The following is a 20,088-nucleotide window of genomic DNA, read 5'->3' as shown; positions in this document are numbered from 1 at the left end:
CGGACCCCCATTTGATGAGATTTTGTCTCTCGGACCCAAATCTGAGACTATTTTTATTGCTAGATATGATTTTGTCCAGAATTCCACGACTATCTGTATTGTAGGTAGAGAGATAACAGTGAAACTATAATCAATCAGTCATTCTCCTACATTCTCTAATTGTGTTAACTTCTTGTAAATGAAATAATGGTGAAGTTTAACAACTCATCAATTTGCTGGGGACCCCCTGGAACCCCCTCAAGGACCCCTGGTGGTCCCCGGACCCCACGTTGAGAACCACTGCTGTAATGCATGATGCCTCAAACCTTAAAACACATTAATGAGTAATTTTTTTTATAGACAACTGTATATTATTTTATTCATATATTCTACACTTTTTTATTACATCTTTTCACCATAATTATGACACAAACTCCTAATACTTGAGATGCTTTGAAATCATGCGATGCACTCTTCATCCCCTCAGACCCTTTCCTCCCAGAGGGCATTGCCACGAGGAAGGCCTATGTGGGCTGCATGAGGAACCTGACGATCAACAGCAGCCAAGTGAGCTTCAATAAAGCTGTTCTGGTCAGCGGAGCGGTCGGAGTCGGCGCCTGTCCAGCGGCGTAACACACACACACACACACATCAACACCACTACCATCCCCAGCTTCACAGCACTGACCAAACACTGTTCCTTTCATTAAAAAAATCTCTCTTTCGATAAGACATAACCAAAAAAATAAGTGAAGAGTTTCGTTCCAAAATGAGACATCCACCATTTAAAAAAACATGACCCACTCTCCCAAATTGACTGCTGGCATGAAAGTTAAGCATATTATGGAATTTAGGAGCCATCTTAAGACATTTGCTGATAAAATAGTTTTATCAGCAGATAAAATTTTTTTGAGAATGAGATCATTTATGTTTTTCAAATATTGCCTGATGAATCATGTCACCATTTTTCCTAAACGGATAGATATCATTTTGGAATGAAACCCTTCAAATACTGTCATTGTTTTCACTCTTTATCAAATGTTTGTCTTTTTGTCCGTTCGTTTTTTGGGTCTTGTTTACTTTTTTACATGAAAATGTCCCAGGAACACAACCAAATCCCACTCTCTATAATTAGTTTTCTCATTGGAAAATATCATCAGAAAAGCAACATTTACTATCAGTTATAAGATGTTATGAACCGCTGAAAAGTTCAGAATTATAACTGAGGCAAACTACAATGTATCCATGATCCTTTTGGTGTTCTTCATTTGTTTTTATAATATTCATGACTCTCACTCCCACTCACAGGGATGTAGAAAATATCAAAGAGACGTTTGATGTAAGAGCGTATCTGCCTCTAATCAAAGCATTCTGTGTTCCACCACCTCAATTTGTAATCTCAATGGCACATTTTTTAAAGTTCATGTTGAAAAGTTTTCTTTCTTTTGTACTGTTTTTTTTCCTGATGAATAAATGATCTTTTACACCCATGTTAGCTTGGCTTTTTTTTCCTATTTATTTATTTATGGTGGTTCTTTCCCACTTGCAATAGGCTACTTGCAATTATCAAATGCCAAGGGGAAACAAATGCTGTATTTTGTGTTGTATTACATATCAATACTGCATTTCCATGGATGAATTTTGCTGACAGAGTTATCCAAGCTGTTAAATTAATTATTTCAAGGGTTATCATTTTCGTTTTACACCAGTGACCACCAAATAGAGCTGAAATACCCTACCTGATAAATTGTTGGCCAGCCGACCTTCACCAGAGAATTTTGTTATTTAACAAAATGGTGTAGCTGTATAGAGATGCAGTGTTTAGCAGGGATAATGAGGGTCTTCATAAACCCATTATGGGTTGCCCCACTTTGGAAAACTTCTTACGTATTCAGTAATTTATTGTATTCTTATGTTGCTACTTGAAGATACTTAAATCAACACTGCCATCTACTGAGTATGAAGTGGCGTGTTCAAGCCAAAACGTGGTCCAAGATCTGGAGAGGATCAGAAGAGGATGAGGGAAAACAACTTGCCTCAGAGACGAATATAGCAAGAGAGGGCAATCTGATGCGTACTTCCGTCTTTGTTTAAATGCCGAGAGTGCCTCTGTTTGGAGAGTGTAATATATTTCAGATTCAGTGCAATAACATTTAGTTTATTGTTAACCCGGCAGTACACCAGGAATTAGCAGAAAACAATTAGTTTTGCCGTGGTTCCCAATTTTCACATGTGCAATGTGACAAATTCGGTGCTACTCTGGCTAACTAGCTAAACTGTGCCGATGTCGGTTATGATCCACACAGTCATTTAAGTTGTTGTTTTCATGACATTATACGGAGCTAAATATACTAGCTAGATAAATATCTGTGCATGTATCTGTGAGCCCGTGTGAGATGTCCCGTTCTAGAGGGCATATGTGGACTAGGGTCTACACACATTTATATTTTGTAATCACTAATATCTTTGACTGCCTCTAAGAGATCTCTCTTCCGGGTGGCGTTTGGTTGCTCTCAATTGCTGACCAAGGATCAGCTTCTTTGCCTATTTCGTTAAGCTTAAAAATGAGCAACTGGTTTTGCAAATCTGACTCCAGAGCAGTGTCAAAAGACTGCGGGATTTACGCCGTTTCCATGACAAAACGTCATTAGCACTCGACCAAACACAGCTGAGGCGCGGAGCTCAAACGTCTTTTCGTTTTTATAAGCAGGTTATGCTAAATGTTGTCAACGTTATAAGACACATATACGACACAGCTATAAAGTCGCTGTCTGAGTTGCTGCCGCTATGACACAGTCAGTTGTTGTCCAGGGTGAGTAGTGAGTCGAGTACAACACCGACTGGACTGAAGTAGGTTAGCATTCAGTTAGCTAACTGGCTATCGTGTGACAGTTGGCTTGTTATTGCAACATTAGCTAGTAGCTAATGCAAAGTTACTCAACTTATTTGGCTGACTTACTAATATAGCACAAGAACGTCCTCTCTGAGAACGGGTAATGGCATCATTGTACAAACAAGACACACATTTTCACAACTAACGTTACTGTTAAGCTAAACGTCAAACCTGTGTTTTTCAGTTGGCCAGTGTGGCAACCAGGTTGGCTGCAGGTTTTGGGATCTTGCCTTGAGAGAACATGCCTATGTCAATAAAGTAAGTGCAGACACACACACTACCAAAGGAACTGTACCTAATGAGTCATAGCATCAAGCATTTGATTATTTTAATCAAGCAATATATCACTGGCTTGGATTCTTCTACTGACATTATAATCAGAATCAGAATCAGAAATACTTTATTGATCCCCGAGGGGAAATTGGGTTACATTGCAGCTGCTCACATTGTAGAAGTGAATATATACAAGCGTAGAGAAATTATAAGAAATTATAAGAAAAATAGAAATACGAAAGTAAGAAATATGTAAAATATGTGCATTATACTACAATATATAACAATGAGAATAAAAATAATAATAATAATATAGAAATAAGAGAAATAAGAATTCTGTACAATATGCATCATACTCCCAATATATACATACACCAGTGTAAATAATTAAATAATTAATTAATTATTAATTAATTATTAATTAATTAATTAAGTATTGCACAGTTGAATTATTGCAGTTGAATTATTCCCCAAAAAAATTGTTATTGCACAGTTAGATATAAGTTATAAGTTATGGGTTATAACTGCTGACAGGGTGAAATAGGTTCAAGAGCATAATGTTAATAGGAAAGGCATATCTGTGAAGTAGTTAGACCAGTGTTGCTGTAAGACAATTACCTGTGTAGGAGAAACAGGGGATTGATTTTAGATGTACTTATATTATTATGTAGCACAATAAGCACAATAATTGTCAATTTTGGGGCACCACTGTATCTTGGGGCTTGGCGGTACAGAACCAAGGTATGGGACCGCTTAGGCTCTGCTAAAGGGCCAATTTCAACATAGCACATTAACTAATCGATCTGAAGGAATTAATTATTTTCAGTATCAAACGTTAGTAGAGTATGAGCTAGATTCCTGTGCACAAGTTTTATTGGTTAACACACAGTACAGTACCTACTCTATACATGATCTACAGCTATCACACACAAGATAACAGAAAATAAGAAAATAAACAGGACCAGCATACAAGATTTAGGTTATTGGTAATCAATAGCTAATATCTGTGCCATTGGTCTGTGAATGGAGGTCGTTCTCGAGTGTCCGGTTGTGGTTAAACGTCCTGGCAGCGGAGTGACAAGTCTTTGTCCAAACATGTGAAGGTTCATCTCGGGCGGTTCATCTTGTTGGTTGTTTGTTCATTAGCAGATTCTTGGAAGGAGCCCTCCATCCCCTGAGAGAGAAGTTTTATCTGGGATGCACCAAAGGGGGGGGGGGGGGGTCGTGGCCCTTTGGTCATTGCAATAAACTTAGCCGGGAATGGGGGTTCCAGTATAATAACTATATTCTGGATGTATAAGAAACTATGTTTATGGCACATAGTAGTAACACATTCTTGGTGACCCAAAATTAATTATTGATTTGTTTGACACCAAACATGACTGTGTTCTGTACATTAAGAATGGAGTAAATTGTACGAGCATAAAAAGACACGTTCCACACTTTGCAAAACAATCAAACACTCGTATGTTACACTGGATGCAGTTCTCCGTTGAGTCCTGGATAGAAAACTAAATTAAACTCTGTTATTTGTTATATTTTGAGAGTTTTGCACAGGGCGGGAAATATTCCTTTCTTCTTCTGCTCTGTGCACAGGCAAGGCACATTCATGCCAGGCCAAGCTCCGGTCAGGTGAGACTACATGGGACCAGGATCTGGACCCCTGGGGAGCACAGGGCTGTAACCAGACCAGACTGTTGTTTTGGTTCTTTTGATCACAAATCCTCTGATTAGTGTGTAGAGTGGACATCCTGTGGAGAACTGTTTTGGAGGTCATTAAAATGCAGATTAGTTTAATTTGGAACATTTTCTTCTTGTTTTTCTTTCCTTCGGGGCTGTTGGTGTGTCACCCAAGTGACTTCTGCACTGTCTCCTACATCTGCATGTGATAACAAACCATACAGCAAACCTTCCTTATAGGTTATATAGCTTCCTTATAGTTGTAGAAAAAAAGTTGTTGCCTAACATTGTGAAGTAGGCAATGAAGCTGGCAGCTTCAGTGACAGCTGGAATGTTCAGAAGCTCTCAATATTACTGGGGAAGTTTTTGGGACGGGGTTAGGCATGGGCCCGTTTCAGATTTTCATGGTAAACAATTTTGTCCAGAAAATATCCTGGTAACTGGTACAATCGTATAATTGATAAAAAAAATCGGCTGAAAAATTACTGTGTGCTAAAACATTATAATTGCTTTGGCCCATGTTTGGAATTGCAAAAACGTATTTTGTCAAACATTTTTTGTTCAATTTGAAGTTTGCCACATATATATACACAGCATTTAATACTATACTGACCAACTTCTTCCATAGTCAGTCTTTCACATTCATAAGTTTGCTTTTCTGACTTTGCTTTTGAGTGTCAGCATATGACACATGTCCACATGTCCATCAGATGGCGGTGTCTTCTGAAATCTCAGTAGTGACGGCTATAGAAGCTGACACTTGTCAGCTTATTGTTGTTGTTTATTACCATGATTTCAAGTTTGTTTATTTATATAGCCCTTTATCAAAGCATGTCTCAGAGGAATTTACAGAGAATGAGCCTAACTAGATCTAACTTATCAAAAATCAGTGGTGAACAAAATTATATAGGACAAACTCTAGCGAGAAGCACAAGACAGACCAGAACAGATCTTAGCAAGACAAAACAGCCTACCTATTCTACATAGCCTAACCTACCCGGCACCACCAGCCTTAGACCCTCACTGCACACTATTTATGAGAATCTCCCTATTGTGTGAACTGTGACAGGAAGTTGGGCTTCGTCTCATCCCATTTACATATACATGTTTATCGCCTGTCGCCTCTACAAGAGCATCCGTAACATCCTGGCTTTTTTTTTCTCTCTCATTTAGAAAGGAGTGTACGATGAGGCCCTAAGTAGCTTTTTCCGGAATGTGGACTCAAGGTAATCACACCCCCTTTGATCGATGGTTGTTGCTACATGGGTTGAAACATGTGCCTTCTACTCAGCGGTCCCAGTGGAGTCCTTTTCTAAGTTTTGTCCTGTGTGTGCTTTTCCAGGAAAAATGGTGGGGGAGCCTGTGACATCGGTGGGAGAATCCAATATCTGAAGGCCAGGGTAAATTCTCCTTGTGATTAATTGGCTTGCGTGATGAAGGTGATTTCTGTAGTAGTCATTGTGTGTGTATGCATGCGTGTGTGTGTGCTTAACTTTACTTGTAAGGTCCAGAAGTCCAATTACTAAATAACAATTTCAGATAACTTTTTTCCCTGGTCCTCACAGCGGGGAAAAGCTTATTTTAGAGTTGGGGTCAAGGTCAGGCTTTAGGTTAGGCTCTGAGTAATGGTTAGGCATCTAGTGCTTAAGGTTAGGATAAGTGGTTATGTAATGACTGGCAAAGGCATCTCCTCAATGCACAATAGTACCAAAAAGTGTGTGTGCTGGCTTCACACCCTCTAAGAGGATTATTTTTTTTAATACACAGGCAGTGCTGGTGGACATGGAGGAGGGCGTGGTGAATGAGCTCCTGCAGGGCCCGCTGCGAGAGGTATTTGACAGCGCTCAGCTCCTCACAGACGTGTCAGGTTCAGGCAACAACTGGTAAGAGACACGCTGAGACATATAGCTTTACTGTAATGGTGTAGTGTTCAGAAATTCAGTCGGGATCCAAAATGCTCACAGATAAATCCGTAGAAAGTGCTAATGAGGTTTTTGTTTGACTGGATAAATTGCTTTAATCACGCTACTTGCTTTGTTTTACCGCTACTGCATTCCAATTTCCCAAGACTATAACATAGGATGAAGAAAATAAGGCAGACTAATTGGCAATTTTAATGAGCCTCCACAATAGCTTAATAACCAAATCACTTTGGGTCCAGAGACAAACACCCATAAAGAAAAATTGGGTGAAAGGTCAGTAATGCTGCTTGGTGTGAACTGTACCACTATGGGTTTCCCTTGGCATGACAGCCGTTGTGAAAAGAAGCGGTGCCTCTTGGCAATTACATGCTTCTCCAGCAGAATTGTTGGACACACACTGGGTGTGGAATTTGCAACATATTTAAAGAACAGATTTATGTGGATAGAGACACATGTGCTGCGGCTGTGTTACTTTGGAGCCATCCATACACTTTAGGTTCCCACTTCAACAGTGGTCTTGTTTGCATTTTTAATATTTTCATGGCAAGAATTATTTCTCAGTATTATCTCATATCAGATAGAGTATGCAGAAATGTTTACCTTTTTCCTCAAGCACTAGCTTAGTTTGTAAAATCTAGGGCCCTACAAAATGAATCTTCTTTCCCATTTTGCCAGTTTTAACACACATGCACACAGCATTCCACAAACAGCCCTGCTCCCCTCACGCTTTATTGTGATGTTTAAATTTGTTTCTGTCCAGTTTTTAAATTTATTCAGATTTCTCAGATACTGGGCATTTTACTGTTTTTGCCAGCACCTCCCAGGTCTGGGGCTTGGAAGTTTTCGTTTCATTTTTAAATCCAGATACTATTTTTTTTCCAGCAGTGGTTTCCTCAAAATGTCAAACAAAGAAGCCCTAACATGTCCTTGAATAAACTGATCATGCTTTTTTTTTCTTTTTGATATGGGACCCAAATGAGAAAATTATTTTCTCACCCTGGGACCAAGGTTTATTAAAACATTAATTCTCATCATATGTGGACTTATCAGAAACAGACCTGTGACCCATTTTGGGCACCAACCCATAGTCTAAAACAGCTTTGTTTATCACATTAACCATTCAACAATCTGCTTTCTCCCTCGTCCTCTTTCTGCAGGGCAGTTGGACACATGACATATGGCTCAGCCTACAGGGAGCTGATAGTGGATAAGCTGCGGAGGGCGGCAGAACATTGTGACTGCCTGCAGTGCTTCTTCCTCATTCACTCTATGGGAGGAGGTAAGGAACAAAAAACAATTCGACCCTGCTTTCTGTGTATGCTTCTGCCAGATCAGGGAACGAAAGTTAAATCTGACTATTCAGTATTTTCTTAAAAGAATACAAAATCTTTTGGCAAATAAGCTCTTTGCGCCAAGATGACTACCACTTTCGTTTCTGTGTCTATGGTGCATCTTAATGTTTTAGGATATTATGATATTACATCAAATACTAGACATACAGAGGTGAAGATGCTACTGATCTTCTCATTCCAATAAAATAAGTTGATCAAAAAGCTTATTTGCCAAAAATCCATTTATTGCTTTAAGTATTCTATATCAAAAGTCCAACATATTGGCACTACCCTCTAAGGATTCTTTAAAAAGTAATTCTTTGAAGAGGGGATGAAGAAAGGATGGCATGCACCTTTTTAGTTGAAATGATTATACCCCCTTATTGATAATAATTTAAAACAAAGTGAAGGGGAAATCCAGAATTTTCCTGCCAACTGATCTTATTAAAACATACAGTATATTCCCCATATTGTGAAATGCTTTGAAATTCATACTTGCCACCAGCAAAAGTCTGGTACATTTTGGCTGTGGCTGATAATTGTGTCTACTCAACCAGCTACTTTGGTGGGTAACCATAATTTGGAGGTACTAATCTATCCTAAAAATCTTCTATTTTGCTGTTAAATCAGCGAAAGTGGCCAGTTAAGTTTGGGATTACAGGACTAGCCACTGTGGCTAACGCACAAATAAAGTTAGTTTCCGTCCCTTATTGTGACTGTGAGGTACGGGCTCCGGCCTGGGGACCAAAGTGCTGAGCCTGCTGGAGGAGGAGTTCCCCGAGGTTTGTCGAATTGTCACCTCCATCTATCCGTCCGCTGAGGATGATGTCATCACCTCCCCCTACAACAGTGTCCTGGCCATGAGAGAGCTCACAGAGCACGCCGACTGTGTTCTGCCTGTAGAAAATCAGGTGTGTGCATTTGTAAAGGTTTTGTTTTCCCCACCACATTATTCTCTGCAAAGCTCTCTGCTGATTATTTATTATTAAGTATGAACTCCTCTACATCCTTACTGATTACACTGACTTCTTAACATAGTGACTTTTCGTGCTTCCCCTCATCCAGTCATTGGTCGACATTGTTAACAAGATCAAGCATATGTCTCAAGGTGGAAAGCCAGGGTCGGTGATCAAGAGAGACAGCACCATCATCTCTGGCCAGGGTGGACTCAGTGGGACAGAGAAGCCCTTTGATGCCATGAATAACATTGTGGCCAACCTGTTGCTCAATATTACGAGGTATAGTACTAGTGCAGCAGTTATCGTGGGGAAAGAGGCCTGTCACAGAATGTTTGGACATTGATTTTACCGCTGGTTACAAAGAACATGCCGCCATGTCATTGCCGCTGTCATCTTCTTTTCTTGTGTAATCTTGTTTCTGTATCTTTTGTTTGTCTTCATTGTGAAGCACCTAGTAAACTTTGTTTTTTGAAACTTCCTATACAGTTGAAGGCGACAATACAAGGAAAGATTGTAACGAAACAAAGAAAATGCATGGTTTCTGTGTAGTGCTAGGGTGGGCAAAAATAGAGAAATTGGGGAGGCAGAGGTGATGACGTTGATATCTTTCTTTCTGCAACGTGGCTTGTCCATTGTAACTACTGGGAACCATGCTCCGAACAGTCCATTACAGGCCATACCAGGCCAGACTCTACCATAGATTTATTTTTTTATTGTGACAAGGATTTGCTGACCCTCGCCTTTTCTAAAATCCCAGCTCAAGCCAGGTTTCTCCAGAGATAGTTAAATCTTTGCACTGGTAAATGATTGCCTCTCCATTCCTCAGTTTTCTGGTGTGGTTCAGACATTTGTTTTTTACAAGATCAAAGGCCATTAACAAATACTTGTGAGGAACCAACAATATAGAGTTACAGCCTTTCTTCAACTGACTGTGTAATTGCATATTGCAGAACCCTCTCCCCTTTTTTAAAGCGGTTTTGTCATATTTTGTTTCCAGTCTGAAGTGAATTAACTTTGTGAGTTGTTTGAAGTTCAAATGTATGTTAGGGTCATGATGTTACATGGTCGAATGAATAAGACAAGGTAGATGGGTATTTTTTCCACCAACCAATACATTTTGTCATGATGATCTTATACACAATGATTGTCACATTTTGAAAATCCCCATTGCTGCTTAAATCAGGATCACTCAGTTACTTTTAACCTCAAAATGTTGCCTCTGTATCATTGTCCTTATGTGTAATGTGATGTTTATTTTCTGTTGCAGCTCAGCTCGTTTTGAAGGCTCTCTCAACATGGATCTGAATGAGATTGCTATGAACCTGGTCCCCTTTCCTCGTCTGCACTATCTGGTGCCTAGCCTCACCCCTCTCTACACACTGGCAGATGTCAACGTCCCCACCAGAAGGTCTGCTGTCTGGCTGTCTGTGCAGCTATTTTCACCTCACAGTTGTTTTGACTCCTGTGGAGCTCAGGATATTCATTAAGCTTGCATGTTCCCCACTATCCCCTTTACACTTGGCTTATCTTGACTGTAGTGATGAATGACAAGGCAGCTCCCTCCCATGATGCCCTCACTTATTAGTAGTGTACAGAATATACCTACAAAACTATTTTAGTATTTTGATAGACTGATGATAAAACAACATTGTTCATATGGGAAAAAGACAAAATAATTTATCATGGATATATGGAATTTATACAGTAGGCCAGTTACTTCATAGGATTCACAAAGAAAGAATAGGAAATAGCAGTGTTACCAACTTTTGTTAGACAACATGTATACTCATAGAGTAGGAGAGACTGCAGAAAAGGGCTTTTACCAAGTCTGAGCATCTTTCATCTGTTCATTTTAAATTTCTGTTTTAGAAGAACTGTGGCTGGTTAGGTTGAATATGGCTTTATGTTGCCTGTTATTCTTTGGTCTGATCAAGACCATAGTTTAAAGAAGAGGCATAAGCTTCACAAATGTAACGAAGTCAGTGTGCACATCGCTTCTTCTTTATTATGCGGGACTGTGGCAGCTTCAAGTTTAGCGGTGCAGACTTGTGACGGGAATGTCACCAGTTAACACACACACACACACACACACACACACACCTCCCCCAACAACAACTGCCATCAAGGTTGCCTTGTGTGAGCCACTTGACCCTGGAAAGCTCCAGTGGAGCTGCTGAGTGGTCAACACTAGAAGACTGTGGTCATACTGGGTAACTCCCATATGTGAACGTGTGTAACTGCCCCCATTCAAATACAGCTAAGACACTGAAATCTCTATAAGACCATTGCAAAAGTAACTGTGGCCAGTGGAGAGATTGCCAAGCAGAATTCTGTTAAAAATGAACATGAAGATTGTATGTCCTCCCATCAAACAAACTGTATTTTAGACTCTAATGAAGATGTAATATTTACAAAGTATTCACCACACTGAGCACTTCTTTGTAACCATGATGTAACATCTTGCAAAACAAGTCTCAAGTCACATAATGTGAATTTCTCCCTCTCGTCACTGAGCTGTCTTCTCTCTCTGTGCCCTGTAGACTGGATCAGATGTTCACCGATGCCTTCAGTAAAGACCACCAGTTGATCCGAGCCGACCCGAAGCACAGCCTCTATCTGGCCTGCGCCCTCATGGTCAGGGGCAACGTGCAGGTGTCTGACCTCCGCAGGAACATCGAGAGGTCAGAACGGCAGCCTCCCACTCAGTCGCTATCACCAACGCAGACGGTTGGCCTTAAGCTGCTAGACGTGCCGGTACACCCATGCTGATAGGCCCAAAGATGACCTTCCCAGTCACTCTCTCAAATAGTACCCCCATTCAGCGCTGGGTGTTTTTTTGCTTAAACGACAGCAGTGATTCATGACTGGCCCATTCAGCTCCCACCTCTCCTCTGCTCTCACTTCACCGCTCTCCCTGCAGACCTTGTTTTCATGTGGCACGTTGTCAAGAGAAACTGAAACAGAAGCTGGTATGAGAGCGCATACTTGTGCGTGACCATGGTGTAAATCAGGAGGATAATACTGCCCACCAAAATACACCTCCTGGCAGATTGAGGCACTTGGCTTGTATTGCAGCAGTATTTCACTATCGGTGTTATATACACAAAGCAGATGATGATTTAATCTTAACAGGATGCTTTGACTTTTAAATTATAGTGGCACTTACACCTACTGAAAAACAGAATGTTAGCATTATTAACATTCTTCATTCGAACAGGTACCATTTAGTCACAGGCTAGCTCATTAGTTGGTTTCAGTAAGACATGCTTACAATGCTATCAAGTCATTTTAAGTGCAACTGAAAGAATATTGCAGATTTGTTTCTTCATAACGAGTGAAGGATCCCTTTTAATTGGCTGCTGCTCTTTGTAGCATGAAGTGTGGTTTTCTCACAGGAGATTAAACTGACTATAAATCTTTCCTCCCGGCTCCAGACTGAGGCCCTCGCTGCCCTTTGTGTCCTGGAACCAGGAGGGCTGGAAGACGGGCCTGTGTTCGGTGCCTCCCGTCGGCCACTCCCACTCCCTGCTCGCCCTGGCCAACAACACCTGTGTTAAGCCCACATTTATGGATCTCAAAGAACGCTTCACCAAGCTTTACAGGAAGAAGGTTCGTTTCAGGGTCTTCTTATGTTTTCATGCCATTGGTGGATGCACTGTACACAACAAAAGAACAAAGTGTGAAAGCACGAATACCTCCACATTGGCCCTGTTCTTTCCCTCAAGGGAGTGTACACTCCAGTCTGTTCTTTAAATGTAGTAAGGGAGTGTGTTTGCTCATTCTCCTGAAAAAGACCATACCCATTGATTCATTCCCATTCAATTTATTCATGAAGTCCTGGTAGATTATATCCTAAAGAAATTAAATGCAGAAATAGGCATAACTAATGTTCAGTTCCTTCAAACAAATACTGTATAGCTTTTTTTTTGTTCATTAGAAGCCATTGTGGTAATCTTCTAGTTTTCAGTGTGAGAAGGTAGTAGAGCAGACCAGCAGAGAGAGAGTGCACACCTCCTTTCAAATTACTGTGCAAATCAGTCTGCATGTCTCTATTTTGGACGACTGGATGCATACTGCCAGCATGTCTTATCTATTCATTGGAGGTCACAGCCAAATGTTTGGGTGTGTCTTGTGCTCAAAATGAAGCTGTAACAAAGATTCACAAATCAAACATGAAAAGATTATCTCAACTGTTGAATATGCATGTTTTTTTCAGTGGCTTTATAAATGAGGGCCAGGATCTGGGTATTCCTTCCTTTTGTCATCATTCAACTTGGTCTGGTCTTCGAACTCGATTAAAGGTTAAATTGGGATGCGAGTACATTATTTTCAGCGTTGACACTAAAAGTACATACACTGTACCTTCAGAGTGATCCTCAGTCTTTTTTTATGCTTTATATATGAATTCAAAGTTGGCATTCAGTCATTTTCTTGATGAAATTGCACTGCCACTTGCCCATAATAGTCTTTTTTTATGCTTTATATATGAATTCAAAGTTGGCATTCAGTCATTTTCTTGATGAAATTGCACTGCCACTTGCCCATAATAGACCATTCCAAAGGTAATATCACTTGGCAGAACTTTTTTGTTTTGTTTTTATAGACATATCACTCAGGGTGGTATTGCCACATGCCTTCTTTAAAGAATCAGTGACTGGTATCCCAATCAGATTATCCCTAGAAATACTTTGCTCACGTTTGTTTGTATTCAGACTGAGTGACTTTACTATACATTCTCCTCTCTCATTGGGTTATTTTTTTGTTTTTAGGCTCACTTACATCACTACCTCCATGTAGAGGGAATGGAGCAGAGCTGCTTCTCAGATGCCATCGCCTCCCTCAGCTCACTGATTGAGGAGTATCATCACCTGGATGCCACCAAGGGGAGACTCATGCCCGACGCACCCAGACTCAGCATCGCCACATGAAGGTCCGCTGAGTTTTGCCTGTGTCTGTTTCTGTCTGTCTGTGTGCCCGTCTGCTTGTATAGTGATATAATTGTTTTTCAAAAAGGACTTCATACAACCAAATATTTTGTATATATTTTTATAAGTTATATATCAATATTGTGAGTCTAAATTATGACCTGATTCAGAATGTATTTTTCTGCCTGTGAAAAAATAAAATAAACAGGAACCACGTGTAAAAAAAACAAATGCAACTGGTGGTAATGAAATGAAAGAATGCAATGAGAACACTGAAACAGTTTAACTTAATCCATAGGTCATATTATTCATGAGCATGATCTCTTTTGCCGTTTGTGGGCTCCCTGACATCCAAAGTATTACTGAGGTACTGTTAATCAGTCAACATCTGCTATTACAGCTACTACGTTGGCCACAACCCATGTTGTTATTGCACACGCAGGCCCTGAAGACAGGGTTCATGAAGCCTTTTTTCATAACTAACAATGTTTTCCTTCATTTATCTAATCATCCCAGCCATTCTTCTTCACGAACTGAGGTTTTATGTTTCGAGTTTCACTTGTTAAGCCCTTTTTGAGTTGCCTAGAGGCAGATGGCCACTGGTTAGGAGAACTTTATCACCAAAGCATGAGTATGGCTCAGTCCTCCCACAGTCTGCCACAGTAAGGCTAGTGCTCTGTTTGTGTCTGTGGGCTTCTTGGATGGATCCACTAGAGGAAGCGCAGGTCGGTAAACATGTCACCCGGATCGTTGCACTTCTTCTGGCACACGCAGGAACTTATCCACTGCATCTTCCAGCGTGTGTTGGAGCCTCCTTTGCAGCTGAAGTTGACAGTGATCATGCGGGACTTGTTGGGGACACAGCAGCGCTTGTCTGTGCAGACGCCACAGTAGGTGGGCTTGAACTTCTTGGTGCTGGTGCAGCCGGAGAGTGTCAGCTTCTCGGCTTTCTTTGCCTGGAACTTCGGCCGACATGTCTTTCCCTTTGGCAACTAGAGGTGAAGAGAGTGATTATTTTAATTTTCATACAGACAGCATTTCATCATCATTCTTCTAAGATGCATACATCTATTGCTTTAATCCCCAGGAATATTTTTTCCAGAGCGTATTCATTCCCACAGCCCTAACTTTTGCCACCACATACCAGGGGTCATTGGTTTTTGGCAGCGTTCTGTTTAGCTTTTCAATCATCAGTGTTTGCAAAGACCTTAATGTAGTTTGAGTAGTTTGTCACCTTTATGCTCTTAAGCACGCTCTTCTCACATGGCCGCAGCAGGCACAGGCGCCGGTCCTTCCTCATCTCACATTTGCCGTTGTCGTTGTTGACGCGCACGGAGATGCCCAAGCCACAGGTCTTGGAGCAGGGGCTCCAGGGGGTGGTCTGGATCAGGCAGTTCTTCTTCCAGGCTAAAGGAGGATCCCTGTAAGCTTTCAGTATTACAGTTAAAGGGCACTGTGTCAACAACACCCTGCACACAGACCTAGTCTGTATGCCACCATACTGCCAATTAGAGCACAGATCTTGTTCATAATGAACCCAAAGACCCCAAAATACTTGGTCTTACCCACCACAAATGGCTTAAATTTCTGCTGCACACAAGGAACTTCTAAATGTTTCCCTTGGGCTCCTTACTAAAACAAGTCAATAGTTATACCAGGACCATTTGCTTTTCAGTGAAAGTACGCATTACATTTGAACACAGTGGGCCACCAGAACTCTGGTTTCACTTAGTACAGATGACACCGCTGGAGTGAAAATTATCTTTAGAATTCCAAAATGGTTTCAATTTCCTTGTGTGGACGTCAATTCATGAATTCTAAATCACACTTGTGTGTTCTCTTTGCTACATTTACATTAATGTTATGCCAGGATCAGAAGGATCACAGAGTTGCAAGAAACCAGCACATTTCTTGGCTTGCATGCCAAGTTAAGCAAAATCTGGTCAAAATACATCAAAGTTAAGTTGTAAGATCTTTGGTGCTTTTAATGAAAAGTGAGTCCCCCCCTCTCTCTCTGACTGTTTATGACTGGAACCATCCATCCCTCTATTTTGCTCTGTAAGGCTGGCTAACCACAGTCCACCACACTCACTCCTCTCTGCACGCCCTGCCAAAGTAATGAAATGCCCACTCCCCTTTTCTGTCCAGCCTACTTTGACAGCAATTAGCATTCCAAGCCAGACAAGCTGGCAATTCTCCACAGATTTTCTCTACAAACACACACCTGGCATGGCCATGTAGGTTGTATCCTGCTGGTGCTTCCTTGAGCTCTGACCACTACGGAGGCCGGCTGGCATGTTGCCCATCAGCGGGGCGGGGCCTAAGAGACCAGCAGGCTTCTGGGTGAAAGCGGGGGTACAGCCGATGGCTCCGGCAATGCATGTACACTTGTAGAGGGGGCTGGGCTGGAAGGCTTGTCCATTCTCATAGTGGGCCCCATTCAAGTCACACCCCACTGCCATCATGTCTGAAAGAATGAGGAAAACATCTCAGGGCTCTGGTACTACCTGATGCAAGCGATGCAGCACTCTTGAGTTCTGAGTATTTATTGTATTTTAGTATGAATCTCAAAAGCTGTCATAGGAGAGGTTTTCTGTGAATGAATGCAGTCCGTATTCAGTGGTCAAAGAGATTATTAGTTATTGACAAATTATTTCCACGGGCGTACAAAAGGATTCAAATTGCAGCTTGGCAATATTGTCAGAATATCATGTCACAATAATTCTCTTATTTTTTACAGTATAACAATATTCATAACTACGGAAGAGGATTAGGGCCACATGTGAAAAATTTATTTGAGTTCTGAGTTTAAAGTCAGAATTCTGAGATTAAAGTCAGAATTCTGACTTTATTCTCAGAATTCTGACTTTAATCTCAGAATTCTGAGTTTAAAGTCAGAATTCTGACTTTAAACTCAGAACTCAAATAAATTTTTCACATGTGGCCCTAATCCTCTTCCGTACATAACTGATGTGACCGACCTAAAAAAAAATTGTCATAGTGGAGTCAACTCTCATCCCACCCAAATTCCTTATAGTGCTGCTGCAATGTGCATTTCTTATATTTATCAGATTAACAAAGAGCTATTTAATATTTTTGATGGCAGTATTGTAAAAAACAAACAATTTTTGTGTGGCTCCATGCTATGCCTAAAAATTATTACACCTCCAATCCTTTATGCAAATATCTGTCTTGAATGAAAGGAGTAGAATTTAGTTTTGTAAGATGGATTCTTCTCTGTATTGCTACTGATGAGTCTACCCTTAAAATGAAATAGCATAGCCTATATTCTTGCTATGATCGCTAAAGTTTGTAAATGGGAACAACTTTCCCCTGGATCTGTCTTTATTCTGTTTTGTCGTTAGGAGATAAAACCGGGAACTGTTCCACTGACAATGAATTGGAAGTTGACTTGACAGACTAATGACATGTTTGTTTGAGCCTTTACATCCAAATGTGTCCACAAAGACTCTCCCACCCACTGTTGTAGGAGTACGTCAAATCATTTGTTTCTTGAGGACATCATTGAATTACTATTATTGGATTACTGGGAAACTATTGTAAATAAGTCCCAGTGTACATATGACAACACATTTTATGTAGACTCACTGTTATTTCAAATTTTGTAGTATTTGTTGTGTCTTCAACTATTCAGTGATTTAGCCAAGTTGACAGTTATATTGCCCCATCACAATCAGCTTACATCATATTGATCACTGACCAAACTCTTCAGATACAGTAAAGAAATTAACGTTCTGTACATAACTTTGAAATGGAAAATGTGTAGGACCCCTGTTAGTTTGACACAGCTCACCCATGACTAATGCAACAAAAGACGAGACCCACTCACAAGCGCAGACTCCGACCTCGTATCTCGGCTTGTCGGCTGAGAAGTCGCAGTACATGCCCTTGTGCGGGTCGCAGACGTCCCTCTCGTTGCACGGCTCTCCGATCTGACGGGCGCAGCTCTTGCAGCAGCCGCATCCGTCCAGAACGGAGCTCACCCCCGGGGCGCACTGAGGTTTTTCGCGACACTTGCAGGGCCACTGGCAGAACTGCCGCCTCTCAGCGGCAGCCCGCCCGTCTCGAGGAGCCGGCAGCTGCCCATGGTTTTGAGCCCTGCTGAAGCACTGGTGGAGGATAAGGACAAAGTTTCTGTTGGGTTAAAAATGCCTTTTTGCAATCAATTTTTGATCAGCATTTTTATTGGTGCTGTGTTCAGACAGATAAGAGCATAGGTTCAATGATTTGAGGTAACATTTTTCTGGATTGGACTTTTTTACTTTATCAAAATTGGAATGGGATGTAATGGGATGCACACCACAAGTTCACATACCCCTCACACTCAGGTTGTACTATTACTAAACTGCTTCTGGGCAGCCAAGTTCAATTTTGTGTGTCAAACATTAGTTGACATTAGAGAGAGAGGAGATTGCTCAAAAGAGCTACTTTTAAAGTTGTTTTCAGTGTTGGTTTTTCCATCAAGACTGAAAAAAATTCCACCTCAAGGTACAAATGAAAATTCATGTCAGAACTGAATGAATGGGCGACTCTGTTAAGAGAAAGTTACCTCAGATATCCTAATCTCAATGTAACCATTGCCAAAATGCAATATCACATTTTATCTTAACTGACTAATTTATGATGACGATTTATGGTTAGTTCTTGTTATCTAACTGAACTAGATGTTTTCATCACTCCCACAAACAAATGTTTTATTTTATTTTAAATAAAGTTTCTAACAGAGCCATTTTTATATATTCTGTTTAGATAGCCATGTTCGAATAAAGTGGTTGACACTTTGAGCCTGAGTGCCGACGTAAACAAGCAGCCCTCTGAAAATTAATCCTATTTAGAGCCAGAAACTGCCCAAAGTGGTGGCACCACAGAAGCATAAATATTCTGGTGTGCAGTTCTGTAAACTTAATAAACTCTTCTTGGTATTTGCTATGATGCAATCCATGCATGGTGCCATTTGTGCTCCAATTCCCCTGACTACTTACTGCTTCCAAGGGTCACTGAGGGTTATGCCAAAAATTTGAAGCCTTTCTGCCAGGTTTACTGAATGAGCTCATTTCATGGTGTGAAAACGGACCCAGGGAAGCTTTAAATACAAAGACCTGAAACCTTGCTCCTCTTTTGCCAGCAAATACTCACTCAACATATGACAAAGAATAACCTTTACCCCAATAAAATATAAAAACACCACTACAAACTACTCAACAAGCAAAGAAGTATATTCCATACATCTATTTACAAAAATTATTTATTTATGAAAACAGTGCTAGTTCTGAAAAATACCCCAGCTTTACCAAAAAGCCATGAACTCAATGTTAGCCAAACGTAAATTATAAATAGCTGATGCTCTAATCTTAAGAACAACCTAGCATCTCAATGGTGTTTTCAACACCCCTTTTCCTGGTTCTCCATATAAGGCAGGTGTTGAGTGTCATATCAAGTGTTATCCTATCAGGAAACACAAGTTTGTCTGCTGGAATAGAAAAGAAAGCCAATGCTCTTACCTGTTGAGCAAAGATGAGCAGGAGGGAGCGGCAGAGAAGAGATAGCATCTCTTAAGTATTAAGGTTTGTGTGAGCTAACCCAGCTCCAGGAGAAAGCAGGGGACGACAGGGTAGGAAGGTGGGATTGAGGGAGGGGGACTGGGAGAGGGAAAAAAGCACGGGGGAAGAGATTGAGAGAGCTGACCTGTCGGAGAGGGGGACAAAGCGCCCCTCTGTCTCCTCTCCAAACACACCTTTCCTTGGCTTACCGATCCAAAGGGGAAATATTTGTCTTCATAACTGCTCGCCTGCTCCAAGGCCTTCAAGTCCTGCCTACTTGTTTATTCTTAGTCTACAGACCCATCGCCCCAACATATGCACACTCATATTAGATTTATCTGGGAGCAATCATCCAACAGTCAAATCTGTAAACCATTTGTGACTCCCCCCACTATACAGCACGCTCCGTACACTAAATTTCAAGGAATCACTTCTGTATTTCATTCTTATTCAAACAGTGCGACAAAAACGGAATTCATAAGTAAAATTCGAGTCATAAATACATTCAGTGTATGCTGTTTGTTTAATGTGGTGCTAAGCGGTGTGGTCCTACTTTATGTGGACC

At 40.9% G+C, this 20,088-nt stretch overlaps 3 protein-coding genes across 3 annotated transcripts in view; 2 read left to right on the top strand and 1 right to left on the bottom strand.

The window, feature by feature from the left end:
* Window positions 1-1,462, top strand: part of lama4 (laminin, alpha 4) — a 32,978-nt gene extending 31,516 nt beyond the window's left edge. The window contains exon 40 of the mRNA XM_071520373.1: window positions 467-1,462. Coding sequence (XP_071376474.1) covers window positions 467-612 — 146 coding nt within the window. The 3' untranslated portion in view covers window positions 613-1,462. The remainder of the gene's footprint in view (window positions 1-466) is intronic.
* A 1,193-nt stretch (window positions 1,463-2,655) lies between these two features.
* On the top strand, window positions 2,656-14,625 carry tube1 (tubulin, epsilon 1). Its single transcript, XM_071520375.1, has 12 exons — window positions 2,656-2,791; window positions 3,057-3,130; window positions 5,999-6,051; window positions 6,168-6,225; window positions 6,593-6,708; window positions 7,905-8,026; window positions 8,802-8,989; window positions 9,144-9,316; window positions 10,305-10,445; window positions 11,578-11,718; window positions 12,472-12,646; window positions 13,807-14,625. Exons 1-12 carry the CDS (start codon window positions 2,767-2,769, stop codon window positions 13,963-13,965), a joined length of 1,425 nt encoding a protein of 474 aa, XP_071376476.1. The 5' UTR covers window positions 2,656-2,766; the 3' UTR covers window positions 13,966-14,625.
* Window positions 14,626-19,532, bottom strand: ccn6 (cellular communication network factor 6). Its single transcript, XM_071520376.1, has 5 exons — window positions 19,485-19,532; window positions 17,813-18,092; window positions 16,187-16,429; window positions 15,197-15,390; window positions 14,626-14,954 (listed from the first exon to the last, which is right to left on the bottom strand). The coding sequence occupies exons 1-5, from the start codon at window positions 19,530-19,532 to the stop codon at window positions 14,673-14,675; spliced, it is 1,047 nt and encodes a 348-aa protein (XP_071376477.1). The 3' UTR covers window positions 14,626-14,672.
* Window positions 19,533-20,088: the final 556 nt, after the last annotated feature.

Source organism: Centroberyx affinis, unplaced genomic scaffold (assembly GCF_046629955.1).
Source record: "Centroberyx affinis isolate AG114_WGS23_722 - 3 ecotype Tasmania unplaced genomic scaffold, CSIRO-AGI_Caff_v1 ptg000794l_1, whole genome shotgun sequence".
Taxonomy (NCBI): Eukaryota; Metazoa; Chordata; class Actinopteri; order Beryciformes; family Berycidae; genus Centroberyx; species Centroberyx affinis.
This window is presented reverse-complemented; position numbering and strand designations above follow the sequence as displayed.

Bases quoted from the DNA above. Each gene is read 5' to 3' on its own strand.
- tube1 (XM_071520375.1), top strand. From the start codon at position 2,767: ATGACACAGTCAGTTGTTGTCCAGG. The intron at 8,027-8,801 runs GTAAGGAACAAA...TGTGACTGTGAG, and splicing joins CATTCACTCTATGGGAGGAG to GTACGGGCTCCGGCCTGGGG. The intron at 11,719-12,471 runs GTCAGAACGGCA...TCCCGGCTCCAG, and splicing joins CTCCGCAGGAACATCGAGAG to ACTGAGGCCCTCGCTGCCCT.
- ccn6 (XM_071520376.1), bottom strand. From the start codon at position 19,532: ATGCTATCTCTTCTCTGCCGCTCCCTCCTGCTCATCTTTGCTCAACAG. The intron at 15,391-16,186 runs GTGTGTGTTTGT...TAATACTGAAAG, and splicing joins AACCTACATGGCCATGCCAG to CTTACAGGGATCCTCCTTTA. The intron at 14,955-15,196 runs GTGACAAACTAC...CTTCACCTCTAG, and splicing joins GCGTGCTTAAGAGCATAAAG to TTGCCAAAGGGAAAGACATG.